The sequence below is a fragment of the Corvus cornix genome, chromosome 7 (assembly GCF_000738735.6).
Source record: "Corvus cornix cornix isolate S_Up_H32 chromosome 7, ASM73873v5, whole genome shotgun sequence".
NCBI lineage: Eukaryota > Metazoa > Chordata > Aves > Passeriformes > Corvidae > Corvus > Corvus cornix.
Window position 1 is genome coordinate 3,556,984 of NC_046337.1, and position 22,224 is coordinate 3,579,207.

At 39.5% G+C, this 22,224-nt stretch overlaps 1 protein-coding gene across 12 annotated transcripts in view; it reads left to right on the forward strand.

The window, feature by feature from the left end:
- The window catches only part of GTDC1 (glycosyltransferase like domain containing 1), a 172,534-nt gene that overhangs the window by 35,726 nt on the left and 114,584 nt on the right, over window positions 1-22,224 (forward strand). For 10 of the 12 annotated variants that reach the window (XM_039554864.1, XM_039554862.1, XM_039554866.1 and 7 more), the window contains one exon: window positions 17,732-17,942. In XM_039554864.1, coding sequence (XP_039410798.1) covers window positions 17,761-17,942 — 182 coding nt within the window. In that variant the 5' untranslated portion in view covers window positions 17,732-17,760. Of the gene's footprint in view, window positions 1-17,731; window positions 17,943-22,224 lie in introns of those variants that run through there. The other 2 variants (XM_010407181.4, XM_010407174.3) reach the window with 2 other exon arrangements.

Consider the following 22,224-nt stretch of genomic DNA (forward strand, 5'->3'; position numbering starts at 1 on the left):
CCAAATATCCTCTCAAGCCAGGGTGCTTTAAGTCTTTGCTCAGACTGCTTAGTAGGCACAGAATGAGGGAGATAATATATTTTTAGCTTTTAAATTCAAAGAAAACTTTCAATTAAAGGAATTATTGACAATTTTAAATGCTCTGTTCTTGCTGTGTTTGTACCAGATGATGAGGAATGGGGGGTTTTTGATTTTTTTTTTTTTTTTTTTTCTTTTGGAGTGGAGGAAAATCCATCCCATTTAATTTATATTGTGGCAGTTTAAAGCATCAAATGGTGTACTCTAGGTTTGCTGTGCTCGGTAGTTTCTCCAAAAGGAGTAGAAAAACAGGCCTCTTATCCTGTGGTGTTGTGAGTAGGACACTGAACATACCAGAATTTAGATACCAGGAGGTTGCTTTCAAAGTAATTGCAGGGTATGATCTGACTTTTGTGATTAAATAACTCACTACCTGCGAAGTCATACAGATTTGTGAGGCTTTTTCCTGCTATTGGTGGCAATGAAACACAAAACTTGAAACAGTTGTTATATATATTTTTTTTTAAAGAGAAAATAAGTGTCACAGCTCAAGAGAGAAATCTATAGTGTAAAAGAACATGGGGTCATGGGGTAATTCAGATTGGAACTGTTCTTTGGAGGCCACCTAGTCCAACCTCCTGCTCTGGGCAGAGTTGGCCATGAGCCTATGATACCTCTATCCAAGAGTATGTAATCATGGAATACTTGAGTATTGCATGATCTCTGTGGAGTGCCTGCATTTCATCTAGTGCAACTTTCTAGTTCACGTTGAGGGATCTGACTCACAAGGCTGCATTTATATTCTTTACGTTATAAAATGAGCCTTACAAAGGCTTCAGATAATTTTTTTTTTCCTCAAGATTTGGATTCTGTGTGATCAGAATTCGGGCTAGTACAGAGTGAAGCAAGTATCTCCTTGGACTGTGTTCTGGGATTATATGTAAAATAGAAAAGTATTTATATACTTCCTTGGTACTAACAATACCTTCCTTGCAGGCATTTTTTTTCTGTAAAGATTTAGTAAGCTTAAGAGTTCCTATGAAATACTTGTAAGTGTCTCCATTCTGCAAAGAATCGAAAGAGGTCTTTTTTTCTATTGGCATTTGAAAAGCAGAAGAAAAGTGACTACTACAACAGAATTTTATTAATGAATGATTTACACTGGTTCCAGCTGTGACCATGTGATTAGTCCTTCACTGAGCAACAATGGCTATTTTCTTTCTGCTTTTATTTAATTTCCAAGAATGTGTCATCTGTTACATTAACTGCTGCCAGTATACCCCATGTAAACTGGTATTTTTTATTTCCCTGAAGCATAAGATGAATACCCACCCATATCCTTCTGGAACTAGAGTTTTAAATGAATTGGGAATTTTATTGACTATATCTGATTCAGCAAGGCAAAATCATAAAAGTTAAAATATTTATTAAATGCACTAGACTGTAGGATGCCTTGCTCCCTGGTAGTGCAAAAGATAGATATTTTCACTTCTAAAATTCTATCTTAATATTTTATTACAGCAATACAATGTGTTATAGAGGTGGACAAGCCTGCAGATTGAAATGTGGATAGTCCAGATTGTTCCTTTCCCTCGACCATATGGTGTAGTTCTAAAAGCCTTTTGTACGCTGTCTGTTCAGTTAATTGTAAACTCTGTCTTTAACGTACCTTAAAAATGAGATATATGTGAACTAGAAGTCAGCATATCCTCTGGTAAGTTAAGTTTGCTCAAATAAATCTAAATTCCCAGTCCTGGTTTCTTGGTAGATTTTCTTTTTGGGTGAATTTGAAAGTCTTTCACCGTTTCTTGGTAACGAATGTGAAGCCTGTGTGTGTGGAGAGACAGGTTTTTCCATTTCCTCCTAGGGAAGGGGGGGAGATTTGAGGATATAATGAACATTTCATAATATTTTTGCTTGGCAGACAGCTCTGCCAGTGGGTGATGTGCAGGAACATCGAAGATTTCTGACAGATGGATGGTAGGACTGCTAATACACCTACACACGCTTTGGTGTCTGATGTTCCCGGTGTTGCTCTGATGCCCAAGAAACTCGTGCTCTTGCTTCGGTCTGATGTTGCCCAGTGAGGGGCTTCAGAAGAGCAGAACCAAGTCTCACTCAAGATTTTCATCTGCCACAGAGAGGGGTAATTTATTATACTTGTCACAAAGCATTTGTTACAGAGGCAAATGGGTTTTTAACGTAATAAAGAGTGAAAAATTAATTGTTAGAGAATTTCAGAAGCAATTTTATCTTCTATTCTTACACCACAAACTATTTGGGAAAAGTGAGTGTTTAGAATGCTGATAGCATCGATATATCTAAAGGGAAAAACACAAAAGAGTAGGAGTCTCACTGAAACTAATTTTTTGTGCATTCCCACCTGGTTTTAAGCATTGGAAGAGAGTGCTTGCTCAGCGGCAGTTCCTGCGTGGCTTTGGAGATAAGAATCCACCAAAATAAAAAAAAAGGAAAAGCTGAAACATTGGGAATCAAGCAGGAAGTAAATGACAGTAGTGAAGAGTGAGATTAATGTGCTGAGAGGCCTCTCATTATGAGACTTACTGATCTGTGCTGCATATCTGAAGTTTTCACAGGATTTCAGATAGTTTTCTTAATGGCTGAATGCAGAGGAATTGGTAACCTTAGGGGATATTAAAAATAAAAAATGCAGCTTTTTGTGCCTACAGAAGTTAAATAACTCCTGACTTTTGTGCATGCAGAAATGGGGAGACTTTTAGCAAGGCATCTTGAAATGGAAACAAATAGTAACCAATAGCATGTCTCTTTCTTTCCAATAGTTAGTATGCTTGTTCTAAAATAATGTAAAAGTTGTGAATTTAAATAACATGCTGGTAACTAAGCAGTAAAAAACTGTCGGAAAATTGTAATTTTCCTTACACTGGCCTTTCATGCTCCTAGACCTAGAGAATCACAGAATGATTTGGTTTGGAAGGGACATCTCATTCCACCCCCCTGCCGTGGGCAGGGACACCTTCCATCATCCCAGGTTGCTCCAAGCCCCATCCAACCTGGCCTTGGACACTTCCAGGATGGGGCAGCCACAGCTTCTCTGGGCACCCTGTGCCAGGGCCTTGCTATCCTCACAGGGAACAATTTCTTCCCAATATCCCATTTAACCCTGCCCTCTGTCAATGTTGAAGCCATTCTCCCTTGTCCTGTCCCTCCAGGCCCTTGTCCAAAGTCCCTCTCCAGCTCTCTTGGAGCCTCTTTAAGCACTGGAAGGAGTACTGAGGTCTCTCCTGAGCCTTTTCCTTCCAAGGCTGAACCACTCCCAGCTCTCTCAGCCTGTCATGATACAATACTTTGGTATAGCAGGTTCTTCTGAAATGTCACCTTTGTGCAGTGATGAAAAAGGAGTAGATGGGGTTTGTGTGCTGCAGAGGCAGATACAGATCCTGCTCAGCTGAAGTGGCTGTGGGGATGCTGTGTCCACTGACCAGCAAATTCCACGAAACAAGTAGCATTTGGTACTTTTCTGGCTGTAGCATGAAATCAGTGGGAGCAAGAAAGTGTCTGTGGGCAGAGCTTCTGCGTCTTGCAATTCAAGTAGCTCAGAAGCTTTAAAGTGCAAGAAATCACATGTAATGCTTAAAGAATCCAGCTGTAATTTTGAGAGCTGAAGGAGAAAACAGTGGCTGAACATTTATTGCAGCCTCCATATGATGAGAGCAAGTTTTCTCAGAGCCTGCAAGATGCTGCTTGCAGAGTATGTGAATAACAGAGCTACCTATTTTTACTGTGCACTGGCAAGTGTAGGCTCACTTCATTAGAGCAAGCAGCACAAACAAGATGTGTTAACTTGTGTGGTTTAAAAAGAAAGGTCTAATTTAACTTTTCCTGCTGATTCTAAAGTAAGAGAAATAAAGTCATAGGAAAATCATATGACTTCAAAAAACATTTAACAGTTGTTTTGTCAAAAAAAAAACTTTTATCAACTTTATTTTAAAACAAGTTTCTTTAACTTCAGTTGTCTCCCTGTCCATCTAGAACCATTTGTTGTGCCACCTTAGCTTACAAAACAGCAGAGACTGCCACTTTTATAGAGGACAGATAGACAGGGAAGTGAGACAAAGAAAATAAGGCAAGAGGACCATGAATCTTTTGCTTCTGGAACACTGAAAAATGAATGTATTCAAACTGGAGGTTTCTTAATGAGGAATATGGCAGAATGGGCAAAGAGAAGAGTACTTGAGGTTGTGGATTGTCAGATAGGAGATGTGGAAGACATGTTCATACACAGGTTGGAAGTGAGAATAGTTTGAGATAGGAAAAACTGATATGTGATCATCAAGGTAGTAATTGATGTGCTGTTTGTAAGTCAATCCTGTGTAAATTTTGTTGCATCATAAAAAAAGTTTAAAGATGAAGAAAAAAAAAAAGGTGATGTAGAACTAAGGAAAGGAAAGTACCACATGAAATATTGAGAAAAGAAGCCAAGAGAATAGGGAAAAAATAGAAATTGTTAAGAAACGTAAATGAAAAGAGGAAATTAGGGATTCAGTCATATGAGAAACAATTCATATGGTTTCAAGAAGTGTGGATCTTTTGAAGATGGAATTCATCAGCTATCCAGATGAAGAGGATACAATTTTGTCTCATTTTCATAATGAAATAATGGAAGTATGATCTGGGTAAAAGATGTATTTGTCTGTATTTTCTTAGAAGGGATGATGCTAATGATAAACTAACACTGTTTTTCAGAATATTTTTCTCACATGTGGCAAAGTGTCAAGTAAAGTCCTGCTGGTTTGAAAGAGAATGTGTACTGTGGTGACTGAGAGTAGGGACATACAAGTCACTACTCCTTTCTTCTGCTCTTGGTTTTATTATAAAGCTACTGTTGGGAAATGGTGTAAATCACAATTTTTAATTCAAGTTTTCTCATCTGTAAAGCAGAGATAACAATACCTACCTACCTCACAGGAGTGTTGTGAGGTTTAATTAATGTTTGTTAAGCTCTTCAGCATTTTTGGATAAAAGCAGATAAATGAAACCTCTTGTTGTTAATAATGGGAAAACCCCAGGCAGAAGGTGTAGTACGATTTAGGGTTTGGAGGGAGGAGATAGAATTGTTGTTTAAAGCATATTTAACCAGAACAATCGTCAATGTCTGGTTAGAAGTTATATTGTATTCTGTGTGAGAATCCAAGTTTTTTCTTACAAATTGCTTGCAATTTGAGCATGTGCACAGATCTAGTGCTTTGCTTTATTTTAGAATCAGAATGGTTTGGGTTGTGAGGGACCTTAAAAGCGATGTAGTTTCAACCCCGTGCCGTGGGCTGGCATACCTTCCACCATCCCAGGTTGCTCCAAGCCCTGTCCAACCTGGCCTTGGACACTTCTGGGCTTGGGGCATGTTAATACAGGTTAGGACTCTTTTGGCACTGCAAAGCTGAATAAATCATCTATATTCCATTTTTGTTTCCATTGTAAGGTAAATTCCTTAGAGTCTGCCTATATACACACAAAACCAAACCAAGTATTTTTCTGTCATCAAATGCTGTGTCAAGGTTTCTTGGACTGAAGTGTAGTATTTAGAGACTGTGGGCTTTGGAATAACAAGTCAGTAGGCAACAATAGTCAGAAATATGTGAAATTCTGTGTATGCATGAATGTGTCTCTACGGTATAATTTAAGCAACCCTGTAATGTGGTCAGGAGGAAATTTTTGGGAAAATTGTTGACAAAAGTAATTGAGTGAAATAGTGTTGAGTGATAAGAAAATCAGTGGGGGATTAGCCTTGCTAAACCTTGTTTCTGAAGCTCTTTTCCCTATTCAGATAGGATATAGTCAAAATAACCATTCTAGTTACAGTCAAAGGAAACGCTGTGTGTATTTCCCAGCACGTTTCTTAGAATCCACTGTGCCTGTAGACTCCAACTTTACAAACGTAGTGGTGTGTCAGCAACATCCCAGGTGTCATTATAAATGCCAGCAGTATGTAAGTGGTATTTGTAAATAAGCCCAAACAAGTGAAATGGTCTGTGTTAGTCAACCATTCTGCACCTTGGATACATTGAAGGCTGATGCTTGGTTGAGTAGCTAAACTAAATATCAAGTGGTGTTACACAGCTTGAAAAGAAACTCAGCTCTAAAGAGAAAAAGCAGACTTTTTTTCTAAGTCATTCTGTTAATGCCCAAGAAGATGTTTCCGTGAGTGTTAAGAAACCAACTGTGTATAGACTCTAGGAAAAATGGTTTATGGATGTCTCTTGCCCATGCTCATTCAGAGCTTCAATGGGGAGGCAGAGTGATGCAGCTCTGAAGAGTAGCTTGAATCATCTTGCATGAATATTGCTCTCTCCAAGGATATTGGCATGCAAAACAGATTCTGTTCATCTTAGAGGATGTTGAATGCACCTCACACATGGCTTCATAACCACTTTGAGATGAACAGGCAGAGTCTGGATTAGGTTCTTGTCAGTGGAAGCATGTGTGTGATCAATGCAGATAGGTGGAAATAATTCCTTTTTCTCAAAACATTTGCTTGGTATTGCTTAATTTGGGTACCCTGTCTGTGTTTTTTTCCACCATGTATATTTTCTGGAGGGAACTTATTCTTCCTCTTCCTGCCCTTTTCCCTCTCTCAATTATGTTTTATCTCCAGTGGTCAAAGTGGGAGAGTGGAGTGTCTTCCAGATTTATTTCTGCTTTAAATGTGGGGCTAAATCAGTTTCATAAGCAACTTCAAGTATCTATTGCTGACAAAGCTTTGTGGGATCAGTCTCTTCTTAAACACTGATGGGAAGATGGGATCTGAAAAGATTTAGAAAGACCTGCACCATTCATTCTGTGGAAAGGCCCATGTAATGCCTCTCTTGGCTTCAGATCCACTTACTAAAAGTGATTTTTGAAAATCACAGCATAAATAGATAACTGAATATAGGTTTAATGTTACCTCCACAACCCAAGCACTTCCAAATCTCTAATCTCACTCTATTATCAGTTTGAAGCCATTCCCTCTTGTCCTGTCATTCCACCCCTTGTCCCCAGTCCCTCTCCAGCTCTCCTGGAGCCCCTCTGGGCACTGGAAGGGGCTCTAAGGTTTCCCCAGAGCGTTCTCTGCTCCAGGTGAACATTCTTAGCTCTCCCTGCCTGGATTCAGAGCTGAGGGGCTCCAGCTCTCAGAGCATCCTCGTGGCCTCCTTTGGATCCACTCCAACAGGTCCATGTCCTTTGTACATAAAAAACAACCAGGAGTTTCAGCTGTAGCATTGCTGTGGGTCTGATTGCACATGAAATACTGTTGTGAGGTAACACTGCCTTGATTACAGAGGTATTCCCAAACTCTCCCTATTCTGCTGGTGTCCAGACCTCCAAGAGCTGCTTATGGCTGCTGTGAATGCTTAACTAGTGGTATTGCCAAAAATTTCCCAATGGCCAGAGTAACTGCACAACCCTGATGTCTTTAGTAGGAGTCAGAACAGCTCTTTAACTTGCTGGCAAAGCCTGGGATCTTTGTGGCTTTGAAATGAAGAAGTGGGAATATTAAGCACAGACTTTGCGTGCGTGAGGTGTGAGCGGTTTCTTGCGTTGCCTTGTAATGGTATTTCTGGGATTTTTATCAGCAGTGTCAGCAAGAGCACCTACTAATAGCCAGCTAAAGTTTAAATAGTTAGGATCTTCCAGTAATGACCTTAAAATAGTTTCTTCAGCTCTGAGCCCTGCAGTGAATATTTTTTTTCCTCTGCACTCCTGTAGTCCTGGCTATTATAAACCATACTTAATGTTCCTGAGCTCCCAATCGTGGAAGTGTTCAAGGCCAGGCTGGGTGGGGTGTGGAGCAGTCTGGCCTAGTGTAAGGTGTCCTTGCCTGCAGGGTTGGAACAAGATAACCTTTAAGGTCTCTTCAAACCCAAACTATTCTGTGATTCTTAGTGTTGTACCAGTGTGTGGGAGGAATGTGCTGGGTTCTGCAGGTTCTGTGGTGGTATAAGTGGAAGTAGCTAAGTGACAGCATAATTTTGGTTTAGTTGAGCAGGATGTTTTATTTTGATAAGGACTTTCAGGTTTTGAAGAAAAGTTCCAAGTGTGGCCAGTTGCTCAAGCAGAGTAAATGGTTTTTAGACTCTTTTTAGACAGGTGCAGAAATGATTCCCAAGCGACCCTAAAGCTGAAATCCTAAGTGAGTTGTACTGATAACTTAGTGATTTATAATGAAGTCAAATTTAAAAAATCCCTGTTTTTAGTTCTTTTTTTTAAAGACTGCAGTGCTGATGGTGGGTTATAGCCAGAATTTCTTATGTGCAATAAAAGCCAAGGTTTTAAGGCCCCTGCTTTTTTGAGCATAATGATTTTAATGGCACTTTTCAGCCATCTGAGAAACTTCAAGGAAAAAATTTACATCTTGATGTCCTCTGTGAGTGTCCTTGCCTTGCTTTATCTGTGGCACTGCTAAAAAGGGCCACACTTGTTTCATGTCTGTTAGGGTCTCCCCCAGACATGAATATTTATTCGCTTTGCAGTATCTGTTTTGAAAACATCAGCTCAGAACCTAAACTTGTTTACAAAACAACTAAAATAACCTTCCAAAACAGATTGTTTTGAGATGCTTGTGTATCGCTTTTATTCATGGAAAACAAATATTTCCTGCAATGCTCACCATTTCAATTGGCAGATGATACCAGACATGTTTATTTAACTTGTGTCAGTGTTTTTCAGCTTTCTGCAATGTGTGTATCCATAGATACTTCCCAGTGGAGGAGGCAGACCCCTTAACTTTCTGATACTTGTGAAGTAAAATAAAATGTATGAATACACGTTTCTTCATTGCTTTAAGCCAATCCTTGAAGTGTTTTGCAAGCTCTGCAGACAAGAGGATGGAAACAAGTGACTTAAGTCATTAAATTTGCTATTCTTGGGTCAGCAGAGATGCTGGGGAACACTTGCAGTGAGCTGTCAGAAAGCATTTTGGCCAGAATCTGCAGCCTTTAATATTTTTAGAGCCCTTTCAGAGGGCTTAGTGAAAGCCTGGTAGGGAAATTATTTACAGGAAACAGGGTGCTGCACCACTAAATCAAATTGGCAACTCCCATTGTGCTAGTTTTATAAATTGATGTGGGTAACATATCATCTGCATGTCAAGTTGGAAATAGGATATAAATATTGTTAACATGGAAAAATATGTTTAGTGCTGTATGAAGCCCTCGTTCAGTGTTGTGTGGTGTTTGCTATTGACTCTGCGAGCTTCCGAGGGGTTTCTGAAAGCCATAACGTGGTGCTGACTGCACAGAAGTTAATGAGAGGTGTTTCTGTTCTCGTGGCTTCATAGCGTGAAGCCTTGGTTCAGCTCTCTCCTGAGGTGAAAAGAGTTGGGCAAGTGAAAGACCAAAATATTATTGCATTTGTTGAAATTTAGTACTTAATATTTGAAACTGAGGACTTTTTTGTACAGGTAGCATTTAATCCTTGAAGTTACTTAGTGAATCACAAGAGTGTCATACCCACACTTCTGTATGGATCTAGTACTTAAATGTTGCATCTTATAAACAAACAATAATGTGATCATTTATTGTCTTCCCTTGGTGAAGGATTTTATAGGTTGGCAAAATCCTCATAACTGTCATTTAAATTGCTTGTGTTGCAGGTCTTAAGGTGTAAAGCATGGCAGGTACATTTGGCTCCCCTTTTTGAAGTCCATTTTCCATCGTGGTTGAAATAAATTGTGGAGTAATCTTACATGTCTTGTGAACTTTGCATCACAGAATGGTTTGGGTTGGAAGAGACCGTAAAACTCCTTCTGTTCCACCCCCTGCCATGGGCAGGGATACCTTCCACTATCCCTGATTGCTCTAAGCCCTGCCCAATGTGGCTTTGGATACTTCCAGAGATGGGGCAACCTGTGCCAGGGCCTCCCCACCCTCACAGGGAAGAATTTTGTCTTCATATCTCATCTAACCCTGTCAGTGTGAATCTGTTCCCTGTGTCCTGTCCCTCCATCCCTTGTCCCCAGTCCCTCTTCAGCTCTCCTGGAGCTCCTTTAGGCCCTGGAAGGGGCTCTAAGGTTTCCCCAGAGCCTTCTCTTCTCCAGGGGAACACCCCCAGCTCTCCCAGCCTGGCTTTACCAAGTCCACATCCCTCTTTTACTGAGGACCCTAGACCCAGATGCAGCTCTGCAGGTGGCATCTCATGGGAGCAGAGGGGCAGAATCTGCTCTCTCAACCTGCTGCCCCCATGGCTTTGGATGCAGCCCAGGACAGGGTTGGCTTTCTGGCCAGCTGCCCTCAGAATTGCTCCTGTGTGTGGGACCCCTCCCTGATTTCACAGTTGAACTCGATTTGACAGTAGATCTCATTCCATCCTCTTCGTGGACTCAAGGTGTGACTGAAGATGCAGATCCTTTCATCACATATTCAAAGGGATACCTTCTGACTGCAAAATAAATCTGGCTTGTGCCCACTCAAGTGTTGCTGCCAAACATCTCAGGCTACCAAGCCTAATGTTTAAATTAATGTTTAAATTAACTCTTGCAATTCCAGCTTTTGTACAAGAGCAGTTGAAGTTCTCAATCCCAAATTTTGTTGATACAAGAGTGATTTGCTCTTCACTTAGTGTTTTGCTACTTCAAGTTTGCTGGGGAAAACAAACCAACTTTTTCATGTAGGGTGATTTTTATTACCTCACAGAGTGAGTAATGATGTCTTCTAGCAAGTGCTTTGGCTTTTAATCAATCAGCTAATATGAACTGTAGACTGTGACTTTCAAATAAAATTAGTTAAAATATTTGTGACTTTTTAAAAATGAATACATATGTTCCTTAACTGGCCATGAATGCACATTGTAATTCTTACCTTTCTGTACAGAAACTGGTCTGAAACTCAGTGTATGGAGCACATTTCTCATCATATTCCTAATAAATCGGAGGAATTTCAAAATGCCAGCCCATTATTACCAGACTGGGACTTTTTCTATAATAGGGAACTAGCAACTAATATGTCTCCTGTCAAGTTTAAAAATAGTGCTACATCTCCCATTACCACACCTATTAGTTCCCTCTCCTCTCAGAGATACTCTAAATCAAGGATCCTTCATCTATTTAAACTTAATGTAAGCATCATCAGTGCTATTAAATTTACAGTCATAGGTGCAGCACTGGAAATGTCGAGTCCTGTAAACTGTGTTGATCCTTCAAGTACTATAAACATGCTGCAAGTAAGTTGGATAAAGCCAATGTACCATTTAACAACTTTAGCAGTCTCTGTTAAAATCAGCTTTCATTTTTCCAGGCTTCTGAATTACATGGCAAATGGGAGCTTATAATTAACTGTTAAATCAGAATAACTAATTTTCTCTCAAATCCAATTGCAAACCTGGCATACTCTCATATGAGGTTATACTCTCATATTAGATCTGTATTTTTTTTTTATTTTCCCTTTTTTAAAAAAATCCTGTTAATGGTGAAAGAGCTGCTCAAAAGAATGTAAAACTTTTTGTGAAGGTAATTATTTAATACCTACTACTCTGCAGCATACTCGTGTCAACTTCTATAAATGTATTTGGACCATTAAAGGGAGGAGACAGAGGAACAAACCCTGTGGAAGAGTTAATTGGGTTTGCTGGTGATGGGTGATCGTGGCTGTAGTGGTTTCCCTGGTGGAGTGTGGCCCTGGTTCTCCATCACACCTCTTCTGCGTCTCTTTCCCTTCTATTTTGCCTTTCTTTGGAAGAAAATCATATTGTAATTAAATATTAACAATGCTTTATTTGCCTTTGTTAATCTGAATTTGTGAAAATAGTTTTACAGAGTACTGAGTATCCCTCATACCCTGTCCTAAGCAGTATTTAGTCCCGTGTATAGAATTTAGGAGATTCGATTAGACACAAAGAAACCAAGTTGTGTATTGTAATTGCCATTCTCAATGTACTGAGGATCAGCACATCAGTCAGAGAAATTTCCCTGAAAATGTATCTTTGGAGTGCTGTGCTCCAAGGGGGGATGGAGGCTTCCCCACCGAGGTAGTGTTGACTGTTGTGGTTTTGAGTTAACCATAAATGTGATGCACAGATGTCGTGCTCCACTGGAAGAAAAGAATAAATTGCAATAATTTATTCAATATAGATTAAGATCTTCAAAGATGTTGATTGAGGATGGCTAGAAGTATAGATACAAAGTATTTATGACAGTCTCAGACTGTGTCAGGGGAAGAAGGTGCAGAGAGAAGTATAGGGATTAAATTTTTTTTGCTCTTCTGTAGCTGGAAAAAAGCAAATTTAATTTACAACAGAAAATTATGAAGGTCATTAGTGCCTTTGCTTAGACAAAATAGTAAAACAATTTAAATACTGAGTTTTAAAATGCATACACTGCATATGCATTAACAACTTTTTCCTAAGGATTTATAGCAGTATTGTTAACTTAGCATTCACAGAGTAATGTGCAGATTTTACAACACGTTACTTTCTAAATGCATAAACTCCAAAAGGAGCCTTTACTGTCTCTTGTGTCAGGGTGTCTGGATTGATAGCCATGGGACATCTTCAGACTCTGACTTCCAATTCCTGCTGTTCCATCTCAGGGTTGAAAACACAGGTGTAAGAACTGAACCTGGCAATCCTCACAGTTCGCTTAAAATCAAACCAATTCTTTAAAAATTATATTGTTTGCAATTCTGATTGCATCATAGCATCAGAGAATGGTTTGGGTTGGAAGGGACCTTAAAGCCCATCCAGATCCACCCCCTGCCATGAACAGGGACACCTTCCCCTGTCCCAGGGTGCTCCAAGCCCCATCCAACCTGGTCTTGGACACTTCCAGGGATGGGGCAGCCACAGCTTCTCTGGGAATGCTGTGCCAGGGCCTCCCCACCCTCACAGGGAAGAATTTCCTCCTAATTTCTAATCTAAACCTACCTTCCTTCAGTTTAAAGCTGTTCCTCTTGTTCTATCACTCCATGCCCTTGTATGAGTAGATCATAAGCACAGTAAAAACAAGATGTGGTGTTTTAGTGAAACCAAAGCAGGCTGGGCAATCCATGCAGGTTTCATTCCTTGCTGCCTCCAGGTAATGATAGATTTTGGCATTCTGTAGGTGTTTGCAGCTCTCAGGTTGTATGCATGGACCAGACTGTGGCTTATGGGTGTCACCAGTAAATTAACGTTACTGCTGCTCAGCCATCCAAATACAGGTGAACGATTTTGGTTTACCACATTCTCAAAAGAAGTGGAGGACTTCTTGCTTTTTCCAGTTGATTTATATAAAAGATAAATTGTCATTTTCGCTTATGCAGTTTAGTAATGACAAACCTCAGAGCCGGTACTTTTGGGTGATCTAAATTCAAGTTAAATTTTGGTCAAACCTTAAAATGTGATTGTGTTTAAGGTACAGCTCCAGGGTTTCAGTGAGTCACTGTCATGCGTGGGAGGGCAATGCAGGCTCTTTCAATCTCTGTATGTGTGTGTATTTACACCACCTCCCCACTTCAGGTGGGGATGGGAGGGTGAAGGGGCAGAGAAGGAAAGGTAAAGATTCTTAATAGTCCTTTGGAAAATCCTGTTTTATTGCAGCATGGAACATGGAAATTTTTTGCCTGTATCAGCCATTGCAGTGTGTTTATGTGAAACCATCAAAGGTTTAAGTATGTTGATGTCCACAGTTTGTACCTGGTGGGTTTTGCCGTGGGTTGAGTTATGAGACGCTGAACCACGTGTGCTCGGATACGGTGGTGGAATAAATTTCTCATACGTGTGGGACTGTGACGGTTAAAACAACCATTACTGAAACTATATACCTTACTTCCTGTAACTAATAGCAGATCTCTACCTGTGGAATATATTAACAATTATTCCTTTGGGTTTGGATGGTTGCTCAGCTGTTTTGTTGGACAGATATTTAAACGTGATCTGTAATTTATGTTGTCTGAGTATGTCAATGAACAGAGCTAATTATGGCTTCTTGATGTGAGCTGTGCTGATGTTTGTGAAACCACACTTCTGTAAGACAGAGTGAATGTGTGTTTTTTAATAAATTGTGGAAAATGATGGGTTTTCTCTGCCTAGGTTGGTTAACAAAAATACCTAAGTTGGTGTTCACCTAGAGTTTAAAAAGAAGCCATGGTTTTGTGGCTGGTTGAACAGTTAATTCTTCCGTGCTTTTAAAGTAAATTTTTATTTATTACTCTGTACAGTACTCTGACTTCCTTTTAAAAGGAAATTATTAGTTCAAACAGCAGTGGCCCTTTCAGGGACTCCATCACTTGCCATGTTTCAGTGTGGGGTAGAACTGCAGCAAGTGACAAAAGTCCTGGCTGAATGTCACTGTGAGCTGCTGGCTTTGAGACAGCACCTAATTACCCACCTACACTTCTCAGTACTTCAGTATACCTCTGTATTAGTCATGTCATTTTGACACTGTTACCACTTGGAAGGATTTTTTCTGTCAGATGTGTAATGTGTATCCTGAAGAATGTGCTGCTCTGTATGGTAAAGACAGAGTAGGAAACTTTCAAAGGAAAGGATCCTGCAGCTGTTGTGGATGGGGTTGAGCTGTTTGAGGAACACCCAGGATTGCTGGCTCCAGAGAGGAAATACTGTAATGAGAAAGGGGAAGCAGTTCTGTTTTTCTAATATTTGTTGTTTTCTTTGAAATGGGGAAAAGAATACCTGGAGTGATTTATATTTAATTGAGGATTGCATTCCATCAGATACGGTGAACGTTCTCAGGCCATTTATCAGCTGTGTCTTTTGGAGACCGCTGAGGAGTTTATGGTACATATTTACCTTAACTTGGCTGGGTCAAGGGAAATAAAGCAAAAATAATAGCTGTTATTTTTGTATGTGAACAAAACTGGAAGTCATGTGGGTGAAATATGAGCCAAATGACTCTGTTCTACCTCCTCTGTGTCTTTCTAAGTACAAGAAATTATTAGTTATATATAATATAATTTCCTTAGCATTATCAGTGTATCTTTTAAAAACAGAAAATTTATTGACTTTTTCATTGCTCCATCTTAGTCAAGCCCTGCAGTGTCTGTGACATGTATTGTACTGCCATTATCCTTTAGCAGTATCTTATGTAGGTAGCATCTTATTTAAAAACAAACAACAAAAAAGAATAAAACAAACCATATACTCCTTCTTAAATTACATTATAACATTTTTTTCTAAATTGAATTTGATGTATATTCCTGGTAATGTACAGAGATGACACGACAACAGAATCCAACAAATGCTAGTGAGGATTTCAATAAGCAGCACCTAAATTTTTTTGGGTGAGTGAGTTTTGTAACAAAACCTTTGAGCTTTAGGTCGTCTCTGAAAAAAATGTGTCATTGCTGATTGTCACCCTCACGGGCTGCTGCCACGGGGTCTGTGAGTGTTATTGTGAAGAATTACATATCAAGAGCTATCTTAACACCCACTCCACGACACATCCACGATTTCAACCCAGTTTCCCAATGTAAATAGCCAAAGGGGGTTTATTGTATGGCAATACTTGTGTAATATTTGCATCATGCAGTTTCACTAATAGATCTAAAGGTAGGTAAATGCAGAATAATTAACTAAATGTCAGGGTCTTTAAGCAGGAGGAAACACGAGGACTGAGCAATCTCTTACCGTCAGCATGTACAGTCATTCTCTGTCCCCATGAGGGATGTACAGTGAAAACTGGTGCAAAATAAAACCAAAGAGCACAGTGTGGGTACAGCTAAACCTGGTGATAAAACCAGTTTCAGAACTAGTCTGGTGAAGTGTGATTTGATCAGATGCTTCATGAACAAATTGTTTTATTACTGATACTGCTAATGATTTGTAAATTAGTTGCAAGCCTCCCCGAGTGACTGACTCAGTGGCATTTACCAACTTTTCACATACCCCCGTTTTTAGGGGCTGAATTTATAAAACATTAGTCCTTTGAATTAAATTTTCGGTGGCATTTGATGACAAGCATAGCATGATTAATTACAAATTGTTCTTTAGGTGAATAGTGCAGATTCTAAACCACAGCTTGTGTTTTTATAGCAGTTATTACCCTGCCGGCTCCAAAAGGGCTTTGGAGGAGAGAGTATGATTTTGGTTACATCATTGTAAATTCAGAAAACGTCAGTGATCTCAAAAGTGTGATTTTTTTGAAATTAGGTCAGTGGAAAAGAGATCAGAAACTGTTCTGCTACCTGAAAAGAAGCAAGCTCCAAAATGGAGTGAAGTCTCTGCTTCCAGATGGCTTTCTTTTTGATTTTGCAAAGAGCACGTTTGTTAAAACAAGTAATTTATTTGAAACATTATGGGGGAGTGAATAATAGAGCAAATGATAACTTGAATCCAGGATGGATTAGGGCAAGAAAGTTGGAGCATGGAATGTTTTTTCTCTTGCTGATTGTTCTGTAATGACCCAGAAGCTCTATGTCACCATTTCATTTGGCATCATGGTGGGCCAACAACAAAAAGCTACCTAAAGGTTTCTTATGTTTTGTTTCCCAATTAAATTGATTTAGTGTTTGGATTTTTGTCACTGGTGAACTATCTTTTGATAGCTGCAGTGCACTTAAAAGGCTTTTCATTTGTTTTCTGCCCTCTGATTGCAGAATACATAATATTTTTATCCTGATCTTGAATCGAACTAGATTTCTCAACTATGGTTGAGATGATGATTGAGATTTTCAAGAGAGTATGTAGTTCTCTGTTGAATTCTCACTTCTTGTCACCAGAGGTTTTGGCAAGATAAGGATTACAGTCTGAAACCACTAGAAATTGCAGGTCAGGAAATGGGTGTACGGTCTTGCAATGTATAGTGTCAAACACAAGTCCTGAGTAACTGAGTTTAGTAGAGAGTCCATCCTTCTTCGGGAGTGTTGAGAGAGAAACCATGAGAGAGGTGTTTGTGGATGGTGAACACCTTTCAGAGTTTTGTTTTCAGCTTTTGTGTGTGATGGTTTTGCTCAAAGCATGTGAAAAGCAGCTTTTGAGTACCCCAAGGGTGTGACTCATGAGGGCGATGAGCAATAGTCACCGGGTTTTCATCTGTCCCCTTGCTTTGGGCAGCACATTCTGCATCCTGTTTGCTAGCAGCTCTGTGGCTGCTTATCTCAGAGCTTCCTTGAGCCTCCTCTAGTGTTCTCTTCCACCCACTTTGGAGTATTCAGAAGAAATAAGATGGTTTGCATCTTCTGTTTTTGCTGGGGTGGTGATCCCAGCTCCCAGTGATGCAGGAGAGTGTCCTGGGGGATGCCCCAACTGCATCTCCCCAAGCTGCTCTGCCTTTAAGTCACTTACCCAAATCACTGTTACTAGCAACTGTTCTGGCTGAAGTGTGTTTGAATTGCTCTCTAATTTTCTCTGCCACCAGGAAGAGGAGGGAAACCTATATAAGAATGAATAAGCTACATCCTAAGCTATGGAATAATTGACAGTATTTCAGAGTTAGTGTGTAAAGTAAAGGTGCTTTTAGATACCTGATTGAAAACGAACCCATAAATCCATAATACAATGTGTTCTTAAGTCCTGCACATTTTGATTCATTTAAAAATTGCAGACAGTATCTTTTAAAGGTCAAAATAGTCTAGTCATCATAATTGCTAAGTAGCCTTTTCTGAAGTAAACTCATTAATACAATATTAAGGTTTAATTTTATGGGAAAAATGAAGACACTATAAGGCCTTGCAATATATTTCTTCTTCTTCCAATATAATTTTCTGAAGTAATAATAATAAAGATATGTTTCTGAAGTAAAATATGTCTCTGTTTTCATTTTCAGATTTCAAACAGTTCTGAAGTACTTGGAAAATGAGTGTCCTTCTCATTGAACCCTTTTATGGTGGTTCCCACAAACAGCTGATGGATCTCCTCCAGGAAGAGCTACAAGAAGATTGTGTTCTCTGCACACTTCCAGCTAAGAAGTGGCATTGGAAGGCACGGACTTCTGCTCTTTATTTCATGCGAACAGTGCCAACAAGTTCTAATTACAGGTAAACAAGGGATTGAATAATTTCTAAAATCAAATTACAGAGATGTCTTCAACCAGGTCTCTTGAGCTTCACCCTTGTGTGCATGCAAGGGTGTATGTGGGAGCAATTAGAGACTTGCAGCGGGCAACTCAAGTTTTTCTTCTTGGGGTATAACTGGGAAATTACATGTTTTATTTAGAATTTCCTAGACTCTTTTGTCTTGCATCTCCAGTCCGTGAGAGTCTCTCAGTATCTGGATACCTGATGTCTGTACATGTATGTGTGTCTCTTATTTGAAATTTATCATATGAGCTCAGTTATTCTGAAAGGTTTAAACTGTACTTCACAGATTAGGCTGAGATGGCACAGATGTGAACACTGCAAGCTTCCTCACGTGCCCTCCCATGTATCTATTAGCAAGTCTGATTTATCAGTGTCCTGCTCAGGCTGACCTGGAGGATTAAGGGAGCAGTTTTATCTTAATGATGGTCCGGTTCCGTAACATGGCAGCAGCTGTGGGTGTCAATTATACATTTATGTAAGTGGCAAATTTCCAGCAGCTAGAACCTGGGCTGATAAAAGCAGGCTATTTAGGTCAACAAGATAGCTATCATATAGTGAGAATCAGTCACTCCAGAGCCAAGCCGCCTCTAAACCCAGCAGTTTTGCTTGGCCTACCTGATCAGATGAGATGTGGCGAGGTGATTGTCTGGAGCAGTGAGATAGAGCCCTGCTCAGAGCACGCAGAGCCTTGTGGGGGGACTGTACACCTTCAGGGGGAGAGACTGTTCATGTACAGGGTTCTTTTAGCTGCTTTTCAGCAGCAGAATGAGCTTCAGCAGGCCTCTGAGCACACCTGAACGATGTGCCAACAAGTTGCAGTTCAGAATTGGGTCTGGTATTTGTTATCTTGAGTGAGTAGGTGCTTCCTGAGGAAGGAATCTCATTTTTCTAGAGTAGATTTGGGCTGTAGAAGGCTGCATTTGCTCAGTGCTAGCCAGCACTATGCCTAACCCATCTTGGAACACGTAGTGTGTAAATGTACACCTTTTCTGTGCCTGCTTTTGGCTCCCATTTAAAATAATCTCCCACCCCAAGCTGAATGTTATAATTAATTTTCCCTGCTTTGTCTTGTGCGAGGCATTTAGCCTTGGTTTCCTCTTGCTTTCTTTTTGCAACAGTTTTGTTTTGGAGGAGTGTACATGACAAACTGTTATGTAAATTTGTCTTGTATCACAACCACATCCTCCAACGCATCACAATGTTATCTGTGTTCCTTCAAGGTCAGCAGCCCAAGCTGTCCAGCACTAACTGTATTAAACTAATCAGACATCACTCATAGACATACACTTCATTAGTTTAACTTACAGTTACATTGACCTAAGATAACTTAACTCCAATTTGTCAAGTAACCCACATCTTGGGGAAAGGGGGGAGGGAGCGCTGACAAAAAAACCAAAAAAAAGCAAAATCCCACAAAAAACCCAACAACCCAACAAAAAAACCTCAACTCAGCAGCCTGAAAACTCAGTTGAAGTTAATAAACTTGCAATCTGTCATAGACTTATGTGCAAATACAACCTTTATTGACAGCAAATAAATGTGATCTAACCAATGGAGCATCTTAAGGAGAGGAAAGCGTTTTCTTTGCTGGTGCTGTTCGGGTTGGAGCGGAGGGAATCAAACAGTCAAAGTTGACAAAGATGGGATGGTTAAAATAGAATTTGTACCTTGTCCTCGAAGGCAGCATAAAATTTTAGGATCAAGGGCTGATATGGCTGGTGAGAGGAAAACTGATTAGAGGTACCTTCTACTTTACTTGCACATTTTTAATGTTTGTTTTGTAATTGAATGTTTCGATTATTCTATTAAATTGAAAGTATAAGTGTATCAGACTGCAACCTAGTAAGGATGGCTACTTTCCTATTAGAAAAAACCATTGAGTAAAATTAATGTTAATTCTGTTATTTCTAAGCTTTCCAGTAACCACTGAAGATCAGCTTCCCAGGTAGTAGTTTGCAAAGACAAAATTCCACTGCAAACTGGCAGGACTCTGTGTTTAGAATTGCACATTTAAATATTTCAACCTTCTTGTGAGGTCGTGGAAAATACCAAATTTGCATTACTTATAATATTGACATTATTTACGGAAAAAACCCCTTTCTTTTATAAGTGCTTTTCATAAATGTGACATTCTGTAAGTACCTTGTTTTTATTTGTGTGTTTAATAATGCAGAAAGGTCACGGATATTTCAAGTGCAAACACTTCTGATAATGGAGCTGCCTTACTAAATCTTTATGTTCAAACTGTACTTTATTTCAAGATCCTGGTGTGTGTGAGAAGTAATACTGATGCCATTAAGTCTGATGTTAGATACGTTTTAGAGTAGTGTAGATATGTTTTAAAGGACTTAGACTTCTATCCATATAAGCTGATCTTTGGGAGGAAGAAGGTTTGTTAGTTTAAATGTGACAGTGAGTTAAGGAGCAGTCTTAAAAAAGTGCTTTTGAAACAAAGGATGCAGTGCAGAGCTGTAGATGTTAAATTCAGATACTCTGCAGTGAGCAGAGAGTTTCTGTGATGAACTTGCTAATTATTTTATCAGAGAACAGACATGTCCTCCCTTGAGCAAGAACTAAAGCTGAGTTGGTAACAAACAGGGCATTTAATGTAACTTTTGTGAACTGTACGGCTGCTCTCTTGGTGTGCAGTACCATCATGTTCTCAAGAACGTGGAGATTTCCGCAGGACTGTCACAGGGAGAAGGTGTCCTCACCCTCCACAGGGAGCACGCGGAGCTGTTACGGAAGATACCGGACACTCAGTGTTTGATCTGCAGTACTGCGTGGATTTATATTAATTCCCCAATGCAAAGTCTGTGCTGCATTTCTCCAGAAAAGTGTTGCTTTTCTGTTCTCCTGGCTTTGTTGAGCAGTGTGTTAGCTCATGTCTTCCTTCATCTCCTGAGAGGAGCATGGGAGTCCTGAGGAACGGGAAGCCTGGGCGTGCAGAGTCCCTTCAACTTGGAAGGCCAGAAGGAGAATATGAAGGTGGATCACTTGCCTATAAAATTTGAAATGGTCTCATAGATTGATGTGCAGCAGCCACAGATTGAGTTTTAATTGCTGTAGAGTCACACACAATTTTTCCTTAATTAGAAAGGAGGTGTTTGGATGTTGTGTTTGTACGAGTAGTTTCATTCTTGTGGTGGTAGTTTCCAAATCACAGCATTTGAAATGCACTGAAAAAGGGAGGAATTACTGTCTGCTTTCTCTAGACAAGGCTTTCAACAATCTGAGAGTTTTGTGAGCAGTTGGTGGGATATTATCTTCTTCATTCCATCGATTTGGAAGGTCCAGCAGAGCCTCCTCAGGCTGCTGTCACTCTGCAAAACTGCTGTGTTCACTGCTTTGTCTCCCAACTTCCTTCAGACAGCTTCAACTCCTTGATAAATGTGGATGTCTGATCTTTAGCCTAAAGTTGTTTTCCATAGCACACAGTGACTATTTTGTAATTCTAGAAAATGTGTAAAAAAAAAAAAATTTTAGCCTTGTTTTTCTTCTTGACTCAAGGATAGTTCTCAAATTTGAAAATGCTGTTTCACAATTTATTGAAAAAAAAAGCTTTCATTTTTCTTGTAGCTATTTTCTTTCTTACAGTGAACAATCTATTAAATTACAGATAGTAAAACACTGGTATGACACATTAGATGAAAGGAGTTTATAATTTAGGAGCTATCCTCTACAGAAAGTGATTCATACCCCCAAAAGTTAGGAGTGTAAGACTTAGATCTGTAAAAGAGAGTGACTAAATTCAGTGTAGCTTCCAGTGTGTTTTAATAGCACTGCTAGATTATTTTAAATATATATATATAAATATTATGTATAACATTCAGTATTGCCCCCCAGGTAGCTGTTCATATGAATAAAGATTTTATTTGTAACAGATTCTAGCCCTGAAATACCCCTAGGGTCAATGTTAGCATATATATACCCCTTGATATCTGACAGCTATATTTTAAAGACAAATTCTGGGCTTTTTACATTTTAGAAAAGAGAAAACAAATTATTGTTTTCAATTAATAGAGCTCTGAAAAAACCCCCAACCTGGAGGTGTGGTGTTCAGCAAAGGAGAGTATATTTCAACAGTATGTAATGTAGATGTGGTTGTTTTTTGATTTTGGGTTTTATTTTTAATATTCTATCGAAACTACTAGATTTAAGACTGTTTCAGTTCTGATTCTTTTGTTCTATTCTATAAGGAGAAAACACCTTATTATAGAGTGAAATCTTTATTAACTGG